This window comes from Lonchura striata, chromosome 8, assembly GCF_050655825.1.
Source record: "Lonchura striata isolate lonStrDom1 chromosome 8, ASM5065582v1, whole genome shotgun sequence".
In the NCBI taxonomy this organism is placed as follows: Eukaryota; Metazoa; Chordata; class Aves; order Passeriformes; family Estrildidae; genus Lonchura; species Lonchura striata.
The window spans coordinates 18503065-18525310 of record NC_140710.1 but is presented as its reverse complement, the minus strand read 5'-3'; the positions used below and the strand labels follow the sequence as shown (position 1 = coordinate 18525310).

Here is a 22246-nt window from a genome sequence, read left to right as displayed (position 1 = left end):
ATAACTAAAGTCCCTTCAATCATGAGCAAAAGGAAATTAAAAATTCATATATAAAGTGATATAAAGATTTTTAAATCTTAAAGCAGTGTTTCATTACAATATCTTGGTGCTAAGATACATCTTATAGCTGATAGATAAAGCACCCCCCATAATTGATTTTGAAATTAAAATTCACAATCAATGGATAAGAGCCCTAAATTTTATATTAAAAAATAAATAATGTTGTAGACATTCTAAATGGCAAACTGTGTTCTCCTCCAACCAAATGTGTTCTGACCAAAGGGATTATATGCATTTTCGGTTTTCTTGAGTGCTTTATTTCCACTTTAAAGGAAAAAAAAAACCTACAATGAAGCTTACCAAAATTCATGAAGAACTTTTGGCATGTAAGTCCCAAGTGTATTCTTTCTATTCCAAAGCATTTTGAGGTTACACTTAGTCATAAATGTTTCTAGTCTACTTCATTTCATTCTGTGCAAGTACTATAAGATGGAGGAACAGACTTAAAAGGAAAAAACAAAAGCAGGTATGTCTCTCTCTGCCATAGTCTGCATCCTTCCAGATCCATCCTGGTGATGCCAAGGCTTGTCCCTCACAAGATCACAACTACTGCTAGCAGGTAGTACTTGCTCGGTGTCACGTTACTGGAGCAGTGCGAAATCAGATCCAAGGGAACCTGTGTTACCCTGGCTTTACTGGGAGCAGGGGGGTTCCCTTCAAATGGCTGGGATGTGCTTGCAAAGCACAGACCCCAAACTCGGAGCTGGCATTTGAGGATACGATGAGAGTAACAAGTGTCCACCCAACAGATGGGCCAGCCAGGCTGGTACAGAGGGTTCAGCTGCAGCTCTGGCTCTGGGTGGGAGCTCCTCAGACAGGCTGTATCGTCAGGGTTGTATTGACTTTGGTATTTACAATACCTTTGCCTGTAGGATTATGATCAATTTCTTCTGTGATTGAGAAAAAAGATTAAAAATACAAAGGTCTTTTAAATCCGATGGTGTTCTGCTCCTTTCAGGCTTATAACAAATATCCAATGACAGTGATATAGGTTCTCTCAGCAATAAGTGTAAAATTACAAGTATGTACATGTATGTGATCTCATTGTCAGTATTTGACAAGCTTAAAAAATGTTTTGGCTATAGTAGCCACTGATGTAGGTGCTATGCAGGGGTCTTTCAAATTTTTGGAATGCTTGAAACTGGAATTTGCTGTGTGGGCTAAAAGGATTGTATCTGTGGCCCAGCCAGGTGGAGATCAGACCTTCCTAGCTGGCTGTTGTGGCAGTAGTCCATCTAAGCATTCTGCAAGAAGGTGGAATGCAGCATAGCCAAAAGTTGCCATAGCAATAGATTATTGTGCAGTTAGAGTAAAATCTTGGGTATGTGCATACTACAATTAAAGTGATAATTGCTTTGAACTTTTGGGAAGGAACTCTAATGGACATAATCTTAAAAAAACCACAAAAAAACCCCAACAAAACTAATCAACCAGAAGGGGAAAAAAGTCATAAGAACATAAAACCTTGTATTCATTTGTGCAAGAAGTGGGCAGTTCCACAGCACCATGATTTGGGTTTTTCTCCTCTTGCTAAAAGCTAAATTTGTGTTAGGTAACTGACACCCAGCATGAGACAGTACATTTTTTTTGTCAGACATATCTTTCAGTTTCTGTGAAATTTGTTGTTTTGCAGCATGAGACTTACATGCAATACACAGTAAAGAAACACAAACAAACACAAATTTAGGCATTAGACAAAGTAATTTTGTTTTATTTGGTGGGGGAAGATTTTTTTTTTTTAATCATGTTCTATCCCAGTTGAAATTTTCAGTAGAAATAAGATGTCTTACATTTAAAAGAATGTTTGTTATAACGGGTTAATTTCCAAAAGGAATCTGGTTTAGCTCAGATTTTTTTAAATCAAATTGATTCTGCTTGATTTGATGTAGTGATCTAATATGACCTTGATTAAATTAGAGAGAAAATGATGATGCAGACTGTTTGTCCTATTGACAATTGCTACCTTAGGCTAGGATGGCAGTGAATTAATGTCTTGCCCATATTTGCAGGGACCTTGGCTAGGAATTAATTTTTTCTATTCACTTTGACCTTGCTGAGAAGGCAATAACTGTTGCTGATTGTAAAGTTAGACTATTTCACTGGTTCAGAAATAGCTACAGGAGCTCACTCAAAACAGTCCAAGACAGATGACTGGCTTGCCATCTTGCCATCAGCCTAGGAGTGCAGCAAGGACATAGGGAGGTACCAGAAGTAATTTATATTATTTGAGCTTCAGTTTTCCAGTCAACAGCTGAGATTGTGGATAGTCTTTATACATCATCTCACACCAGCAGCTGGGGGCTACAGCTACATATGAGATTGAAAGTGGAAATTTGCTTTCTTCCATGCAGTGTAAAGGTCCTAGGTAAAAGTCATCTCTCTATATAGCAAGGTAGGGAAGAGATTTTCTTGAACTGTCCCATGGAAAACCTGGTTGTGTTTGTTTCTTTTGTCCTATTTGATGGAAGCTAGAGACCAAAATACATGCTGGTTACTGCTTTGGAAGCTCCTGTTTAATTTTCATCCCAAGTTCTATGTTACTGTACAGCAAATTTTTGTTAACTGTAAAGCAATATAGAACTTTGTATGAATTACCTGTGTCTGTTAGTGCTGATGGCTGTTAAATGTTATTATAAAATTCAAGTTCCAGTTGAAGTTTGTTGCAGTGAGCACTGCAAGACCTGTATAAGACGATAGCCCCTATTAGAAAATTATTTTCAATATATAGTCTTTTAACTTTGTTTAAATCTTGCAATAGGAGCAATACCTTTCACTGTGTGTATGGCCACAACTGCTGAAGTTACAGGACAGTGAAAATGAATATTTTCCATGTAAATGGAACTCTGTAGGAAGCAACTTGCAGGCATATAAAGAGTATGGTTAAAAATGTGCAGTCCTGGTAATGTTAACAGCACTGGTGGAGCAAGGAAAGGTTTGCTGTTTTAATGGCAACCCAGTATGTATTGAAGTCAACGTGGAAAGAGAAAATGTTGATTTTTGTGTACTATAACATCTAAATGGGAAGATGTCTAAGAACATAAAACCAATATGTGTTTTAACACAGCTGAACAACTAATGTAACTTGTAAATTGTCATTTCTAAGCAAGAAATGATGTACTACCTCTTTATTTTTGTTTTGCTGTTTCAGTTAAAACTAGGACTTCTCTGGTAAACCTGCCTACCAAGCTGACTTATGATGAGACTATCATACAGCTCCTATCATTTGCTATGGTTTTTCTTTTGTAGTGCTCTCATTAGTGCTTTAGTAATAGATTTTGCAGTGATTGCTAGATTTCTTTTGTTTGGTCAAAGTGCATAGTTGGAAGTGTTATAAAGGTACTAACCTAGCCTAAAACTGCTGCTGTTGCTCAGTGGGCTGATGTCATGTGGAAAGGGGAGACTTCCTCAACCCTTAGTGTGGGGAGATTTACTTGTGTTTAACTTGTCTGTCAGTGCCCCAGGAAAGCTGAGACCCTTATGCCTGACCAGTCTGTCAGTGTCCTGTTTGGGGGATCCTTCACTGAGCAGTCCTGCTGGATTGGAGGATGGTTCAACTGACTTGGGGAAACACCAGCAGTGTAAGGGAGACCCCTCAGGTCTTTCCCTTCATTTCAGCTTGTGATCTTCTGCCAGTAACTGCCAGTGTTCACAACGGATTTACACTAACAGTTTACAGAGTAACACTATTAATATAAAATTGTGACAGGTTAATGTTAGAACGGTGTTGGAGATAGTGTCTGACTGCAAAAATATACTTGGAGGAATAAAATGTTCAGCATGCAGAGAGCATGACTCTTACCCAATGGGCATTCTGTGAGGGGAGAAGACTGGTTGAGGCTGCTGACTATTCCCAGCAGTTGTGATGGAGTCTTCCCTAACTTCTCTCCCATTCTCAACTGGCTTGTATATAATTTCTTTGTTTCTTTGAGTAACTGTAGTCAGTAACATACCTTTGTTAGTGATTGGTGTCAAATTTTCTTACTTCCCTTTTAAAGATACAGTCCAAGAGAATGCAGAGTGCCTGTCCAGTGAGGGGTGGTCACACCTCAGAGGTGGGGAACTTTGAGATGGAGGACTATGTTAATATTATTAGGCTTTAATGATGCGAGTTCATCTAAGGAGAGTGATTTCACCACAGTTACTGGCTCAGCAGTGGGTCATCTTCCCCTACCTCCCCAGGCTGACAGGTGGTATGTGGTTTATCAGCTGAAAAGCACCATCAAGTTCCCCTCCCTGAAAGGATTTCCACAGAGCCTGGCCAAGGTGTCTTGTCTCCGCTTCATCCTCTATTCCATTCCTGTTAGCAGGTGATGGGGCATTATTGTGGAGTAAGTTTTTAAGTCATGCCAACCACTTTCCATCCAGGGAGTATCAAGTGTGATTTATCCTATAATTTCTGTACTATTCTGTAATATTCTGTACTGTTGAGATGCTACTATAACCACCCAGTTTCTTCTAACTGTACCCTCCCAGTTACCTGTCCACAGGGTCCCCAGTCATTTTCCCAAGATGGGATTTCAGCCATGAGAGAAAAGGATATATTGCAGAAAAAAAGGACTAATTGCAATTGTTTGTAAGGATGTTGGATTACTATCAATTACTGTATTTCTCTTAGAAAAACACAACCTTTTTCACAACTACACAACCTTTAGTAATTCCTTTTTGAACTACTAAATTTAGAATGATACAAACACACAGTTTGTTTCAAGGATGTTACCCTGGTGGCAGTTTCTCTTTAAAATATTGTAATTTAAAAAAGGGAACAGTAGCCATTTTCTTTGTCAAATGTTTGTTTTATGAGGCATTTGGAATGCTATCAGAGGTGAAATGAGTTATGCTGCAACTATAGAGACTAATAGTTAAAAAACAGTAGTATTTTGTAAATAATTCAAGAGGCTGGTTTGTACCATGTTAGTATCACTGAAAAGCAACAAAACTACATAATTTCTTAAATCTCCTGCTGATGCTGGGATGAATCCATGCCAATAGCTCAGTGAATATATTGGTGGTGTCTGTCTATTTTGAAGGCAGATCTTCCTCTGATCTCATTGTGTGCTTCCCTTTGGAACTGCAAGCACAGAAGTATTTTAATTTTGCATGGTTATAAGCTAAGCAATAACTCACCATCTCTAACATTTACCTGAATGAAGAAATACTTGCTGTTGCCAGAAGTTAGGTATGTAGTAAATCCATTCTATAATAGCTTGGCAGTCTGACTTCTTGGAGACTTGGGTGCCTTCTCTGTGCAGGGGAGGGAGAGCTGGAAGGTCAGTTAGCTGACCTCCAGCCAGCTGACATCTACAGCACTCTTGCATGAGCCCAGTATCACTTTTCTTACTCCATTGCTGCACAGTGAAATGGCTCCAAACCAGGTCTCACTCAAAGGGCAGACCTCACCCTTGTCAGAAACTAGCAGCCACAGGGAATGTAGATGATGAAAATAATACCCTGTATTGGGCCTCAATGCAAATGGTCTGTTCCTTCAGAAAAGAACTTAGTTTTCTCTCTTCTCACCCGAGAGATGCATATGTCTAGAAGGCAGCACCCTCTGCTTCTAACACCTGGAGCTGAAAGATGAATGTGAGACCCCTTCCACCCTCTGATATCTCAGAGGCAACTAAGGGATTTCAAAATATCAAAGATCATAATGTATTTTGTGGTGGTTTTTTTTTCAGAAATTATAATTTTCTCAGATATAACTGAGTGCCTACCCAGATTCTCTAAAAGTCCAATGTACGCTTCCTAAAAAGTATTTACAACTTTCTCTCCTTCATGCTTAGTGGTCAGAAATTCTATCTTAATCTGAGCTCTGTAATTGCTTGTGTCCAATCATGCTAAATGTGTACACATTTTAGCTTATAAACACTCATATTTTTTGACTATTCCCTTAGCTAAGGTCCAGCAATATAAGAAGCATATTCAAAACCTGAAAATAAATTGGGGCACATACAGAGAAAACATTCTCAGAGTAGTACAGACCCAGTACATCAATTTAGCAATTCTCAGACTTAGTAATAAATAGAGAATTTGTCTACAGATATCATCACTAGAGACTGGAGGGAGGACAAATTGCCAGAATTTTCCATCCCCTAAAATATCCTAATGAAATATTTCATGCCATTTAAATAGGAAAAAATATGTCAAGCCAGAAACAAGTTTTACTTTTTAGTATTTCTTTGAATTGCATGGTTATATGATAGTGGTTATCATAAGATGTTTGTGGTGTAAAAATATATGGGTTCGTTTTTCTTAATTTTTTTCCTAAGATGATCACATTGAAACTTGTGGTCCTCGCTACATTTTGAAAATTATTAAGCTCTTTAGGAGACAAGCTTTTGTTTACACTGATACAGATGGCTGGAATAAATTAGTGGACTCACTAAAGAACAGCTCATTTGTAGTTTTAAATGCATTTGGGCCCACATGGTGGCCATTTTGTTACTTATTCATCTATTTGTGCTTTGCAGTTCAATGCCCAAAGGCTATGTCTGACTAATGGTCAGAGCTTCCTTCTTGCAGAATTTATAATTATGTGTATCTCACACCTAAAGGGCATTGGTACTCCTGTACTGTGCCATACCCTGGGTGATCCTGTAGCTGCCCTCTCTGAAGATCACTGAAGAGTAAATCCAGTTGCAAACAAGCAGAATAGAAAGGCAGTGCACATCTTCACTACTGTGAATGTTTGAAGTTGAGCGTTTTCCTTAAATCAGTGAAGAAATGCACAAGTTGTAATTACATACTGCAACATCAGTACTGCTATTTGGGAGAGGTAGTCAGAGTAAGCTTCCCTAAATTAAGTCTTGAATTCAAGTCCTCCTGTATTGGATTAGGATGGGTGAGGATAAATGGCATAGTTAACTCTATGGCTCTTCAGTTATGCACCTTTCAGAAACAGTACAGTAAAACCTGTCCCTTTCATACTTCAACTTTTTAATGTGTATATACTTGTTTCCTCTTTGATGCCAGTACACTGAAAATGTGAAACACAAATCTGATGTTGATGAACCTGGCACTGGAACCAGCAGCACTACTTTCAGCTTTTACCTTGTCCTGTTTAAAGTCACCACCACTGCTACTATGACTCCTAATCTAAGGGAAGAAATCAAATCTGAGAAGCTGTTGTAAGCCTTCAGAAGCATCTTATATTCTTCGTGGCATTTTCTTGCTAATCCCATTTCTCTTGGACTCTGTGCATACTGGATATATAACCTTTACTTTGATTTTGGTTGAGCCAAACTAAGAGGGCAGAAGCAGCAAATAACTGAAATACAAACCTTTGCACTGTCCTAAGTAGTAAGAAGGTAAAATAGCAACTTGGGTTCACTTCAGGCTTTCCCAAATCCCATGAATTTGACAGGTGAACTTGCTTATTTGTAAGGAGCAATCTGGATAGCTACATCAGGCATTCAGATGTTGGGAGATGCTAGCTGTGAGACTGTAACCATCATTCTTCATCATATGCAATGAGGGAGGAACCTGATCCTGGAAAAAAAATAGTGTGGGATTAAAGAGTGCCCACTGAGTTCAAGGTACAACTGCACAGCAAATTGAAGTCTGGAATATCTGTCTCTCTAGTACTTCAACTGATGTGAATCGGGGGCAGTTTTGATGAAAAAGTGGGGAGCTGCTTGTACCACATATCAGTACATGGAGACCTCTAGGCTCCCTAATACATCACTGCCAGAATTTGAATGCTGAACTTTTGGAGTTTACAGTTTACCCTTTAAACTTGGAGATTAACTACTGCAATGGCTGGAGGAGGTATCCCTTGTTTTAGATTGCAGGTTGTGTTCCTGGAACCGTTTGAAATTGAAGGACATGGTTTTTCTCACCGTCTGCTGCCCTGCCCTCCTTTGCTCTCCCAGTGAGGCAACCATTCCCAGCACAAGGCTGTAGCTGCTCTGGTAGCAGTGAGTGCCTGGAGCTTTTCTGAGAAAGTTCACATGCAATTATTTCTTTGGCATGTGAACAAATTTTACCTTAAGAGCACCAGGAACAAAAGGTTAATGGCAATTTTTAAAAGCCTATAACTCAACCAAGCCTCAACAGCATTTCATGTCAGAAGTGAAAGCTAAGTCTTTAGTATCCCTGTTCTGTTTCTGCTGCTTTAAAAATCCTGCCGGCAGGAGAAAAAATTTAAAGTCAGAGGCTTAACACTTAATGAAAAAAAGCCCAAACTATATCTGGGCTGTGTAACACTTATTAGAATATCTTATAACTTCTACTTTAGAGAAGATTAAATGTTTGTATTCTGATGCATATTTTGCATGTCTCCCTCTTTTTGTCTATTTCTTTCCTGAAACAAAGTTCAGCTGTAAACATGCTCAGTGCTGATAAAAGCACTATTTGCTTTGAGCACTACTTGCTCAGAATCCAGGATTCAGATGGGTGATCCATGGAAGGCCAGCTCTCCCAAACTGCTGGGGAAAGCTGGCAAACAGCAGCAGGCTGATACAGACTGGCTGACTGCCATGCTTTAAAGACAGTAAGTTGATTCTCAGTAGAAACATGGAAACAGAAATAAGAGGAGCTGTGAATTAAAGCGGAGTATGGTTAAGCCTCAGAATCTCTTTCTCTGACCTGTGTGTATTGACAGAGTAAGTTTTACTTCATTTGCTGGGAAAAAAAGATACTTCCATGAAATCTACATGGTGTCAATGTTTATTTGTTTCACTGGTCAAAAATCCTGTGGTGTTGGGTTCATTTGAGTTGCTAGATTACATGGAGATAACTAAGAAATTACAACTTGCAGAACAAGACAGAAGATGTGTATAATGGAGAGTTCAGTGCCTGCTGCTAGTCTCTTCTATGTAAACAAGAACAAATGGAGGCAAACTCCAAGTGCTTGGTCACAAAGAAGTTTATTTTGTGTACATGGAAATATTCCTTGTGAAAATGACTTGCACTTAATGTACTTGCATAGTCAATATAGTGCTGTAGGTCAGGAGCAAATATAACTAGATAACTCCCTAGCTAGCATCAGACCACTGAGCTGCTGAGCAATGTCAATATTAGTGAAATGAACCAAAGACTCTTGGATTTGTTAGAGATAAGTACTAGCAATGAAGGTGATCCTGCTTCTGATTCTCCTGCCAACACTTCAGCTTCTTTACATGGGTGATTGTAATCAGCAAGAATTATTATGCAATAGTGCTGAAGCAGAGACTTGAGAAAATATAGCTCTCACTTGAGACACAAAAGACCACAACCTTATTTCTTCACATCTTACAAAGGAAAAAACCCTTCCATTGGGCATCTCTAAAGTGCTCACTTACAGAGATGGAAAGAAATAAAATAATTACAAGGCAAAGAAAAATTTCCATGGTATTCTGTGAGAGGTATTATCTCTGGAGACATGAAAGGAAAAGGTAAACCAATTCTCTGCCACACCCAAAGGGTCACCAGTGTCCAGAAGCTACTTATAGTTTTCCAGACTTTTTGTACAGTAACTAAGAGTGGAAAACTTTTTTTTTTTTTTTTTTTTTTTAACGCTGTACTAAGGTGGGGATAATAAAAACTAGCTGGATAAAATGAGCACTGTAAAAAGAATGGACAGCAGATCCCAGGTATGTTTTAAGAAGGGGAGGAAGAACCCAGGAAGCTTCCTGGCATGCACATTGGAAAAAAAAAAACCAAAAACAAGATTAGTTTTAAACTCCTCCATCCTTGTGAAATGGGGATAAATGTGCTCTTATTTTGAGGAATCATAGATGTGGCTAAATGAAAGTACACTTTAGAAACAGATGTTACAGTGTTTGGTTGGCTGGCTGTTTTGGGCGTTGTTGCTTCCCGAAATGGAGACTCCTTGCTTTCTTTTTAGGCCTGTTCCAGTGGGAATGTTTGTTTCCGTGATACCGTAAAGATTGTGTTTCTAGTGTTAAACAATGGCAATGTTTGGTAGGCAGTGACCCGGCCTTCGCGCACCACTCCCACCTGCTGGATGGATTCTGCGAGGGGAGTCTCCCGAGGGGGAGGGACGGCTCGCTGTCCCTGGGGGAGAAGGGTGAGGGTTCAGGGACAGCCCGGGCCGGTACTGCTGGGAAGGTGTAACCCTGGCTAGGGTCCACTGCTCTTTGCTGGCCGGGAGGGTGACCCCAGGCGCAGCAGAGCTGGCTTCGGCCGTGGCGTGCCGGCTGCTCCTGTGGGATTGTCGGGAGTGGATAAACACAGCCAGAGTGGCGTTTGGCCCTCCCCGCGCAGCTTCTCGCCCACCGCCAGGGAATGGGAAGGGGCAGGGGCGCAGGAGGCCGGGCGCGCACGTGGGGCGAGGCACAGGGACCGTGCGGAGGGCGCAGCGGCGGGGCGCGGCCCCGGGCCGTTCCCGGCGGGCCGGTGTGTGGGGAGCCCCGCGCAGCGCTGCCGCCCGCCGCAGGCCCGGGGAGCGGGGCCAGGAGCGCTGCCCTGCCCCGCGGACCTGCCCTGCCCTGCCCTGCCCCGCCACACCTGCCCTGCCCCGCGGGGCGGCCCCGGCCCGGCGCGGGGGGCGCCCGCCCACCTGGGCGTTGCTGCCCGGGCTGCCGGCTCCGCCTCTTCCCGCTCTCCGCTCCCTTCCACTCCGGGACTGCGGGGAGCCGGGGGAAGGCGGTGCGGACACCATGGCTCGTGTGCTGAGCCGGGACCCGGTGGACATTGAGGTACCCACTCGCCCTGCCGGGACGTGCGGCTGTCACTAGCGGGGAGGGGGCTGTGTCCGGCGGCGCCGGCGCCCGATAAAGTTTGGCGGCGTTAGGAAGTGCCTCGCCGCTGCCCGCCCGGCGGTGCCCGGAACCTCGTCCCGCCGCCCTGTGCCGTGCCGAGCTGACCAGCCCCGGTGCCGGCCCCGGGGCTGTCCTGCCGCCCGGGCAGCCGCAGCCCCTGCGGGCCGTGGTGCCGGGGCAGCGCCGGGCGCGCCGCTCCGGCCGTGCCCTGCCCCGTCCTGGCCGCGGGGAGCGCGGCCGGTGCCCGGCCGGGGCGCGCCAGGGGTGGCGCCCGGCGCCTCCCCTCTGCTCGCCGCCTCCCGGCACTCCCCGGCGAACTCGAGGGCAGGGTGTGACCGAGCCCCGTCTCCCCGTGAGCTCGGGTTCCGGGCTCTGGCAGCGTTCCTGCGGGGCAGGGCTGCTCGGGGGCCGGGACCTGATGAGCCCTGGACGGTCCCGAGGTGCGTGGCCGATGGCCTCGGGCTCAGCGTGCCGTGGCTGCCTGTGGGCCAGCGGGGCTGTGCGAGCCCCGGCTCATCGCTGTCCCGCCGCGCACCCAGTCTCCCCGGACCAAAACAGTTGCATGGAAGGCTGGGCAGGAGGGCCGGGGTAGTGCCCTTGCTGCAAGAGGCGCTCTCACCTGTGGCACTTAAGTTTTTTGCATGACATTCCTTGCTGCGGGTGGTACTGGCTGCTGGAAGTAGGGTCCGCACCTGGCCTTGGGAAGGCGGAGCTGAGTATGCTGTGAGCAGGTGTGACCAAGGCTGGTGCCCTGGCGCACGTGGTGAGCTCCCGCTGGTGTTAGCCAGGTTGGAAGGTTGGACTTCAAGGTAGCATTTTCCCACCTTTCACAGGACCTCACATTTGGCTGTAAACTTCAACTCTTTGTGAAGAGTCTAGTAAAACAAAAGCAATGATAAACGAACTTGTGGTTGATAGTCTTGTTCTAGCCTGACACAACTTTGTGTTGTGTTGACGTGTAAAATGTTTAGTTTGGGCTATTGCAGCTCACTGAGGCCCAGACGTAATACACAAATATGCACAGCAAAAAGTTAAACGCATCTCTAGGTCAGTTGTTACTGAATTCTATCATTAGTTCTCGAATTGAGTTTTTGTGTCTAGTCCATTTCCTAGTTGACATGCTGTTTAAGCCATGACTAATGTCCAGAAGTGGTCTTGCAGATACTCTGATAAAACTCAAGCATGGAATGGATGGGAAGAATGAACTATCACAGAAGTCTTCCTGGAAATTAGGGAGGCACTGTGGTATGAAATCAGCACTGCCTGTCTTTTACCAGCTCAGTATTTATAGAGCAGCTAGTCTTGGATTTTTCTTTAAGAGTTAAAGTTCATTTTTCTATGACAAAGGTTTGATTTTAGTTGTTTGGGTTTTTGAGTACTTTCCTGAAATTTTTAATGCAAAATATTTCTTGTATTGCATTGTTTTGTATTTCTAGATACTTATTACTCAGATTCAAAGAACAGTGTTATGCTAGGATCCTGTGTTGGTAATAGTGTGCAGTACTACATGATTTAGGAGATGGGTTGATGGATTTTTTGAAGGGCTGGTGTTTACTTTATTCTGAGGTTTCAGATACAAATGTTGGTCAATATCTTACTGCATTTTTGTTTTCAGCAGTCATTTAAACTAGCAAGGAAATCAACACAGTCTCCTTCTAACAAAATGTACTGTCTGGTCCTTCCCCCATCTGTTCAAATAAGTTTAGTCATTGTATGGTTTGTGTCACAGATGAATATATCAATAATTACTGATAATCTAATTGCAGTATTGCAAACCTGTGTGGTTTTCTGTTAGTTGTTTTTCTTTGGTTCTTTTTTTCTTCCCCTGGATAGGACTTTATTTTTTTTTTGGGGGTGGAAATACTGCTTTTTCAAAAAATCTTTTATCTTTGTCCTTGAAGTAGGGACAGTGCCTTCTAGCTAATTCTATCATTGTAGAGAAATAGTCTCATAGTTTGTTAAGTGGAGGAGTCTATCAACATGAGCACTGGCAGCACAACTTGAATATTTTGGTCACTTTCTTGGCTACGGTATAAAAACTGAACCAGTGATTTAATGAAACTTATCTCGATGGTTAGTAATTAAAGTTCATATAATAAAATATTACAAACAATCTCTTAAGTCCTGGTGCTACTTTACAATGTATTTAAATAGTTAAGGCAGGATAAAAAGACATGTCATTGTTTAAAGAAGAGCCAAGAATCTGTGTTAGAAATAGCTAAAATCACTGATGGTTCTCCAAGTTATTTTAGAAAAAAAAAAATTCCAGGAAACTGTCCCTAAGGAATCTTGTCCCATTTGCTTGGCTTAGCCAGCAGCTTCAGCCTCTGGACCTAACTAAAGAAAATGAATAAGTTACATGGAGAGTTGTCTTCCTAAAATCTGCTTTCCAAATTGCAGATGACTAGGTGTGTTTTGATTTAAATGTTTTTGTTATTTATTTGCTTTTGTCCAATTTTGTTTTTTTAACACTAAAATAAAAATAACACCCAAAATACCGAAACAAAACAACAGCTCTCCCCTCAACTACTGGCAACTCCACAAACCCCAAACACTGCTTTTTTAAAAATAAAGTCAACTATCAAAGCGTGCTGCTAATATTCCTTGGACACTGATACACTAAGCAAAAGGAAGGAAAGCTTGTTTAAAAATAGCTCCATGTGAAAGTATCTACCTTGGATTTATGGTATAAGGACTTGCTTTGGGTTTTTGTTTATTATCTCTCTAAATCTTTACAAGAAGTTTTGAAATCTACACTATGAGGGCAGCATTCCCTTTCTAACTTGTAATCTGAAACCGTTAAATGTACATTTAAGCTCCAGAGAATATTTACAGACTTCATTTAAACTTCCCAGTGATACTCTGGGAAGGAAAGTCTTCCATTCTTTTGCCTTCTCTTTTGTTTCACTTGATTCCTGACTATCACTGTGTGTAAACCATATATAATTACATCTATTGCAATCTACAGGGTTCTTTGAAGAATAAAAGTTGTCAAATCAAGTACTCGGAAATTAATGAATTGCAAAATAAATATAATAGGATCTCGAATTACATTGTTTGGCATTGTTCTATGCACACTGTGTTTTCTTGACTGCATTCCAGTGTTGCTCTGCAGTCTCTTATCTTTTTACTTGGTGATGTTTGGGTAGTGGATACTTTCCAGCTCTTTGCCACCCAGACTACAATCTGGGGAGAAGAGTAGGTCTCCCAGTTTTTTGGAAGGGGCTTATTCACAGCAGAGCAGAGACACTTTGCCACACTGTTGTCACAAACCTGAAACATTCACAGAAAATCAAAACCAGCTCCCCAGGACAATTTAGTATGAAAGAGCAGTATAGTTCCTACAGTAGGTTGGCAGTATGTTGGTCCTTCACAGATCCAGCCTTCCTTCTGAATCATGCCTTCTGTAGATTTAAGGGGAGCTGGGTGTTGATGAGTGGGTAATTCCCTGCTAGACCAGCAGTTGGGTACCTAGAATGCTGTCACAGCTGTTTCCACCCCAGCACTGATGCTTGACTACTGAGAATAAAATGAAAGGTATGAAGGGCTAGAGCCATGCTCTGAAACTGCAATCAGGGAATTGTCTGAGAATTATCAGGGTAAATTTGTGTCACTTTCACTTAAAATGCAATGAACATTGCCACTGTAACTATGTTATGCTTTCTCTTAATTTAGCTTCAGAAAGTATAAATGGCTCTTAAATAATGTATTTTTATTTCAAAAGTTACATAATTCATCCACTTATTTTTTTGGTTTTACTTCAGGGTTCAGAGGAATGTTTCTTTAGGGCCAGAATGTGCCCATTGGGTGCTGACCTTAGTGAGAACACAAGAGGTCCAGGAGTTCTTCAATGCTCAGTAGGCAGCGTGTTTGTTGATTTTGAGTTCCTTCAGCATCAAGTTCTACACTGCTGTCTGAAGGTCCTAATGAATGTGGAATGAGGTTATGGGCTGTTTGAGCAGCTCACTGATGGTTCAGACAGCACATCTGCACTCAAGGGCTGCAACTGGTTCCAGAGTCAGCCAGGGGAGCAGAGTCCCTTGTGCCATGTTTCCTTCTGCATGGAAGGGTCACTTGGGAAGTGCTTCTAAGTCTTGAGAAAGCATTATTGTACAGCCTGCAAATTCCACAGTGTTTTAATAGCAGGTTTGGTGGCGGTGGCAGTTCTTCATTCCCTGGGATAAACTTAGTAGCTATTACCTAGCATGGGCTAGGACAGGAAGGTAGTCAAGTTTCACTTGTCAGGCTTATTTTTCTCCCAATGCATGTGCAAAAACTGCAGGTAGAAAGGTATGTCTGAGAGCTGGGCTTGGTGTGCTCACAGTGGGAAGCAGGGCTGGGGTTGAAAAATAAGGAGTACTGTAAAAAACAGGAAACCTCCAACAAGATAGCAGGGAACTCTACTAGTCAGCATGGCTCACAAAATTGTTAGGCAAAGGTTATGTGAATAAATAACTTTCTTTGATCTAGGCTAGACTTTTATTTTAAAAGCCCCAGTTATTACAGTGTCTCTCTCTGTTGTAAATACCTGTCAGTTTTTTGAAGTTCCATAATGAAGCTTTAATACGTAGAATGTTTTTATGCTACTGCTTTATAGCTTGAAGTGATGATCAGATGGCTGTTCCAGATTGATGGCTGTGTCTTCCTAGGGTCATTTGTCAAGCAGTCAGTGAGAAAACAAAATTTCCTCTTTAGTTGTTTTTGCTTAATGAATTTCTCAAGTATTTTCATTGTTTTAGTGATTTTTTTGTAATAAACTCTTAGCTGAGTGGAACAACAGTTATAGCTTGATTACTTAGACCTTGTGGAAGATTATAGACCACAGTTATAATGTCTGTCTTGGACAATTGAACAATGATTTACTCATCAGGTTAAAATTTGATCTGGCAAGTAGGAAGGAAAGTCTTCTGTGTGAAACGTGTTTTCTTGTCTCGTTTTGTATGCAAATCCTGTTGATGCTTAAGGAATTATGTATGGTCTTGCCTCTACTGTCGATAGTCTGCCAGATTGTAGCAGTCAAGCCCTCCAAATAATTATATTGGGGAAAAAAATTGACTTGTGCTTTTCATTTTTCTTCAACCTTTGTGTTTTAATGTTACTTACAAATTAAACTCCCATTTTTTTTCCATCCTTAAAATTTTTACTCTTTTTGTGTGGTCTTTCATGTAAGAACTGCTATTCCTACCCTTCTTGTAGCTGAGACTTACGAGTGATCACTGTGGTTAGCAACCCTGAAAACAAGAAGGAACTAAAATTCATTTTCTTTTAGTTACAGAAATTAATTTCATGATGATTTTATGTTGTAGACCAAACTGCAATTTTATTCTTTCCTCTGTTTAGTGTTACATCTTTTAAGAAGGTTATATGCATGCTGATATAGAAGGTTGTATACATGCTGCTATAGAAAGCTGATATCCATGAGGCACGATTTTGCCGATCAGCTGTGACAAGAGTGCAGCACTGCAGGACAGGCATTTGAGATGCATTTGAAAGGGTGCAGTTTTAGCAGCAGGGCAGGACTTGCCGAGTTTTCAGTGCAGCCCAGAGGGGTGTGGCTGTGTCTGATGGGCTGGCATTTGCTTGCACCCAAGATTGCTTGGCTCTCTCCATCCTACTGGCCAGTCTACATGCATGGTGCAGTTTGTGCTACCCAAAGACACAAGCTGCTGCTTTTCAAATTAACACTTTGAAAAATTCTACTGTCCATCCTATCCTATACCATTTTGCCAGTGTCAGTAAAATGACCCAGGGAACACAAAAGTAACTGGCACTGGGTTGGGAACACAATTCTAGTTAAAATGTTGAGAAAAGCTGAAATTCCTGGTGGCTGCAGACAAGCTAGATTGAATATGTCCTGTTTGTTCTGGCTATGCTAACCCTTTGACAGCACCGAGTTCAAATCAAAAACTGCTTTCTCTCCCTCCCTGGTTGCCTGGCAACCTTCCTCCTCTTATTAGCATATGATTTCTATTCCTTTTTTTATTTCATCAGTACAGTGTTACACACTCTGCTCCCTGCCCTGTGCTGTTGCCTTTGAGAAGAGCAGGATTTGTGCCTTTATATGAGACTTCGGCAAGTATGTGATTTGGCAAAGAAATCAAACATTTGGGATTAGGAACCTTTGGCCATAAATGCCTTATCAGAAGCTCAGAGGGTGGTGTTTGTGTGGGCATGTTTTTCAAAGTCTTTTCATTTTCATTTGCTGTCATTTTTATACTAAGGGCAGAATTCTTGCAAATCAGCACAGCATAAATCTCTGGCATCTCTACATGTGCAGAGCATCAGTTTGAGATTGGCTACACAGATCTTGGGGGGCATTTTGGCCTCTTGGTCTTTATGCAGTTCTGTAATGCAGTATGCAATGCCATAATTCAAAATATAAATTAAAAAAAATTAAAAAAAAAGTTGTATATATACAGGTCAAACTGACTGGGGAAGAAAGCAGCTAAAGAAGTAAGTGGGAGAATTGAACTAAATTCTTCAGTTTTCTTCTCATAATAATGCTTTTTTGAAATAAGAACATTTTGCATTTCAGTTGGCCCGGTGTATTCTTTTATGAAATAACAGGTGTTTCAGACTGGGTCTATAGTTTAAATTGCTTTTTTTTTTCTGTTCATAGACTCTTACAACTATAATAAATACCCCCCCTTTTTTTTTTTTTTTTTTTTTTTTTCTATTGCATAGGGCAAAGATCATTAGATTCAAGTAGGAGTAGAAAAAACAACAGTAACAATAGAAATTAGACACAGTGAGGAGGAAATGACAAAGCATGTAAGTTTGAGGAGTGTTTATATCAAGATATTTAAAGGAGTTTTTTCTTAATATTATCCAAATCATAAAATCACAAACGAAATAATCTACTTTTTCAATGCCCTTGTTCTGAAGGAGGGTCAGGTTTCTCAGGAAGTATTTAAGGGGGTTTCTAGGGCATGTAGGAAAAATAATTAGGGAGGCCAAAGCTTAGTTTGAACTTAATTTAGCAACTTTTGTAAAGGATAATACAAAATGTTTTTACCAATATATTAGCAGTGAAAGGAAGGGTAAGGCCTACCTTTGTTTTCTACTGGATGTGGGAGGGAACTTTGTAATTGCAGATAAGAAGACAGAAGTGCTTAACACCTTCTTTGCCTCAGTCTTTAGTGGGAAGACAGTTTGTCCTCAGGAGAACTGTCCTCCTGGGCTGGTAGATGGTGTCAGGGAGAGGAATGGTCCCCCTGTTATCCAGGAGGAGGCAGTCAGAGAACTGCTGAGCTGCTTGGATGCTCATAAATCTATGGGACCAGGTGGGATCCATCCCAGGATGATGAGGGAGCTGGCAGATGAGCTTGGGAAGCTGCTCTCTGTCATTTACCAGCAGTCCTGGCTCACTGGTGAGGTTCCAGATGACTGGAAGCTGGCCAATGTAACACCCATTCACAAAAAGGGTGGGAAGGAAGATCCTGATAATTATAGGCCAGTTAGCCTGACCTGGTAAATTAGCATAATCTGGTAAGGTTATGGAACAGTTTATACTGAGTGTCATCACACAGAACTTACAGGCCAGAGTGTCAGACCCAGCCAGCATGGGTTTAGGAGGGATAGGTTGTGTTTGACCAGCCTGATCTCCTTTTATTGCCAGGTGACCTGCCTGGTGGATGTGGGAGAGGCTGTGGGTGTTGTCTGTGGACTCCAGCAAGGCCTTTGGCACTGTCTCCCACAGAACACTCCTGGAAAAGCTGGCAGCCCATGACTTGGACAGGAGCACTCTGTGCTGGGTTCAGAACTGGCTGCATGGCCGGCCCAGAGAGTGGTGGTGAAGGGTGCTGCATCCAGCTGGGGACAATCACCAGTGGTGTCCCTCAGGGGTCTGTGCTGGGACCAGTTCCATTCAACATCTTTATTGATGACATGGATGAGGGGATTGAGTCTTTCATTAATAAATTTGTGGATAATGCTAAGCTGGGAGCCTGTGTCAAGCATGTGGGAAATATAGGTTGGCTATTAGGAAAAAGTTTATTACAAAAGGGTAATAAAATTCTGGAATGGTCTGCCCAGGGAAGTGGTGGAGTCACCATCCCTGGATGTGTTTAAAAAAGATTAGATGTGGCACTCAGTGCTGTGGTTTAGTTGAGGTCTTAGGGCATGGGTTGGGCTTGGTGAACTTGAAGGTCTCTTCCAACCTAGTCATTCTGTGATGCTATGATTCTTAAGCTGTGGTCTGAGTTTGGCAATTTCTCTTCTTTCCTCTGTCAAAATACTTAGACCTTCCTTTGAAATATCTGGGTTCTTACCGTAGTCATAGATGCCTCCCTAAACCAGTGTGGAATTTTAAGTGGTTTTAGGTCTTGCAGAGACTTCACTATTTGAATTAAGAGTAAGCCCACCTATAAAAGTATTTTATGTTTAATAATGCTTCCAGTATTTAAAGATATAATTTCAGAAAGCATTCTTAGTTTGATAAATATTAATGTATGTGATGTTGGTATTTAATTTGTAGATTTAAAGTGATAAACACAATGAAGTTCTTGAAATGCCAAACCTTTCATCTCTGCTCAAGCCAAGGTTCAATTTTATTTTCAGTATGACATTTGCTGCCTGAAGTGTTACAAGTGACTTGACCTTAAAATTACGTTTATTTTAGTTCATTGAAATGGTTGGCCTTTCCAGTTCAACTTGACACCAACAGTGAAAATGGGAGAAGGCAGACATGCTTGCCTGAGACTCTATTTGAAAGCAAATTAAAAAAGTATCTAGGTGATGAATCTAAATATTTCCATTTAGATGGGATGCTAGTCATCAGTTAAAGGCAATCATGGTGCATTCTGACATTTTAATTTCAGGTTCAAAAACAATTATATATGTAATTAAGGAGCAAAGTGTCCAGGCAGCCAACCTGTCTGATTTACGTGCCTTGTTGGTGTGTGTGTTTTTTTAATAGAGGTACCTGTGCACAACACTTTGAGACTGTAGAAGGTGGAAAAAATGAATGTTTGATTTTAGTTAATGTGTTTTTCCTAAGGACACTTTTCTTTCAAGTATTAGTCACACATTCAATGTCATTAGGTTTGTCTTTATCATAGAGATTGGACTCTGTGCCATTTGCAAAGAGGTTGTTGTGATAGCTAGTTTATTTATTAGTATATTGCTGCACGTTTGCCTTGGTTTTTGGTGTGATTTTGTTAACTGTGCTCTGAGAGGCCTTATTTAAATTGGAATGTCCATTGGAATGAACTGTCCTGGCTGGGTTTTTCAGTCAACAAAACATTTGTTCGATGTGGAGAGAATGAAGCAGGCTGTTGTGCAAGAAATGCATGTCTGCTAAGGCAGGGATGTTTTGTTCTGATGTGCACTCCGTGCAGGGCTCTCTGCCCAGCCTTGAGAGAGGTCCTCGTGCTGCCCAATTTCATCTCTGTCAGTCAAATAAGAAATGAGAATATTGTGCTCTGAAGGGAGCCCTTTGCACTCTTGCAATGAAAGGACAGAAGGCAGGATGAGCTTCTGAGAGAGGAAAAACGTGCTAATAAATATGTGGAGGGATCTACAGGGAAGGAGAAATAAAATATACATTGAAAGCAAGCTATTGCTGAGTTTAATAATCACGGCATTTTCCTGTCCAGCTGTTGAACTGTTAGCATCTATACTGGCATCTTGCTCATTATAAAATGCTTGGGTTTTCACTGAATGTGAAGAGCATTCTATGAAACCCAACTCTATTCTGCTCTTAACAATAAGCTGACTACCCTTCCATCCAGGCATGTCTAGCATCCATGCAAAACTCCAGAATTCATTTGTGAAAGTCGGTAGAAGCGTTAGAATAAGTTATTAAAAATGTAGACCCATAATGGGAGTAAAGAAGATTGGAATTATAAAGGGAGGTTTTACACCTGGAAGTTATTATAGTTATTTAGATTGAGCGAGAATAATAACCAATTGTTTTCTAAGATGTATGACACATTTATGAAAAACCTTGAAGGATAAATGGATCTTTTTAGTATGCTACTTCCACAAAGGACTCTATGAATAAAATAATAGTGAGAGAACTCTCAGTGGATGCTGAATACTGCTAATTGATGAAATTATTACTTATTACACTGCAACTGAACTCTGCTTAGAAACACTATTTTCAGTATGATTTTTTGAAAATGACAGCTGAAATGTAAGAGGCTTTGTATTGAAAGTGAATAGTGATAATTTCTTGATATCTTTGAAATGAAAGATATTTCAGTGACAGTTAAAATTGAAAAAAGTGTTTTTTCTTAAGTGCACAGATCATGGACTGTGACTATGAAAATAAAATGAACTTTTCTGAAATCAATAAAGTGGACTTAATGTGGATTTATGAGGCATTTTAAAAATAACTTCAAGTATTCTATTTATAATAAAGCAGTCAATTATTTGTGTCAGCAGTTTTCATATTATGTCACATTTTAAGGTTAAAAAATGGATTTGTGAGATAGAGCATAGCTATTATATTAAGGAAAACTCTTAATTCTAAATTAAATCAGTATTGAAGAATACTGCTGATTTACTGCTCAGGGCAAAAATGGGAATAAGGACCAAATTTTCCTTGGTTTTCTCTTGATGAAATTAGAGCCTGCTGTCCTTCTTGGTATATCTAGTTAGGCCTGTATACTAACTATTGTGGATTGTTATCAGTAATTGGTGTGAGCATCTACGCTCAAAAGATCATGTATAGTGTAACATTTTGGAATAGAATATGAGTGAATATGAGATCTAATTTTAGCCTTAACAAATCTGTTCATTAGTGCTAAGATGAACTTCTCTGTTAATTTCAACAGACTGCAGCATCAGAGGGACCAAGTAGGCTTGTGCAAATTCATGCACACGCTTGTGTGTGGAAGTGCATGTATGCTACAGGAACACAAGATGGGAGATAAAAAGTGGTTCCCTGGCTTACTCTGTTTCTGTTTTAAAGTTGTGTTTGCTATTGCCCTTTTTTCAGTTCCAATTGAAAATGCAAAATTTGAAAGATTTTAGGAAGCACGAACATAGCTTTTCAAAACAGATGGAAGTGAGAAAGTGACAAAAGAGTTTGGAGAAAAAAAAGCAAAGATAACCACAACAGAAGCTGTTCTAGAATGCTGGTGATGAAATGTAGAAATAAAATAAATACAGAACAGAAAAAAAAGAAAATATGATCTCCAAGTATCTATAGACTAAGTAAAGTGTCAGTAACAAATACTAAGCTGAAAGGCCAATACTCTTTTGTTAGGATAGGGAATGATAAGAAAGAGTTTCTGGAAGACTGTAGAATAAGAACCACTTTTTCAGTATAGCAGAATAGCTTGCATACTGCTAAATCATGTCACTAGGTGAGGAGATAAAATGAATTGATTTAGGAACCCCAAGAAGTATTTAGCACAAAAGCGAAGTTAGATAATTTTAAACTCCCAGTATAATGTTCTTTATGCACTTGATCAATGAGCCCTTAGTGAAAAATACAGAAGTCTTGAGAGTTGGGCTAAAACTCTTCTAGTGCTGGAGCA

General features: G+C 41.0%; 1 protein-coding gene across 5 annotated transcripts in view; it reads left to right on the top strand.

Annotated features, from left to right (window-relative positions):
* The window catches only part of DPYD (dihydropyrimidine dehydrogenase), a 349713-nt gene that overhangs the window by 2086 nt on the left and 325381 nt on the right, over positions 1-22246 (top strand). Inside the window, exon 1 of one of the 5 annotated variants that reach the window (XM_085586535.1) lies at positions 9989-10066. The exons of 2 other annotated variants lie outside the window; for them this stretch is intronic. In XM_085586535.1, coding sequence (XP_085442661.1) covers positions 10004-10066 — 63 coding nt within the window. In that variant the 5' untranslated portion in view covers positions 9989-10003. Of the gene's footprint in view, positions 1-9988; positions 10067-10537; positions 10698-13685; positions 16837-22246 lie in introns of those variants that run through there. 2 more of the 5 variants (XM_021525448.2, XM_085586537.1) reach the window with 2 other exon arrangements.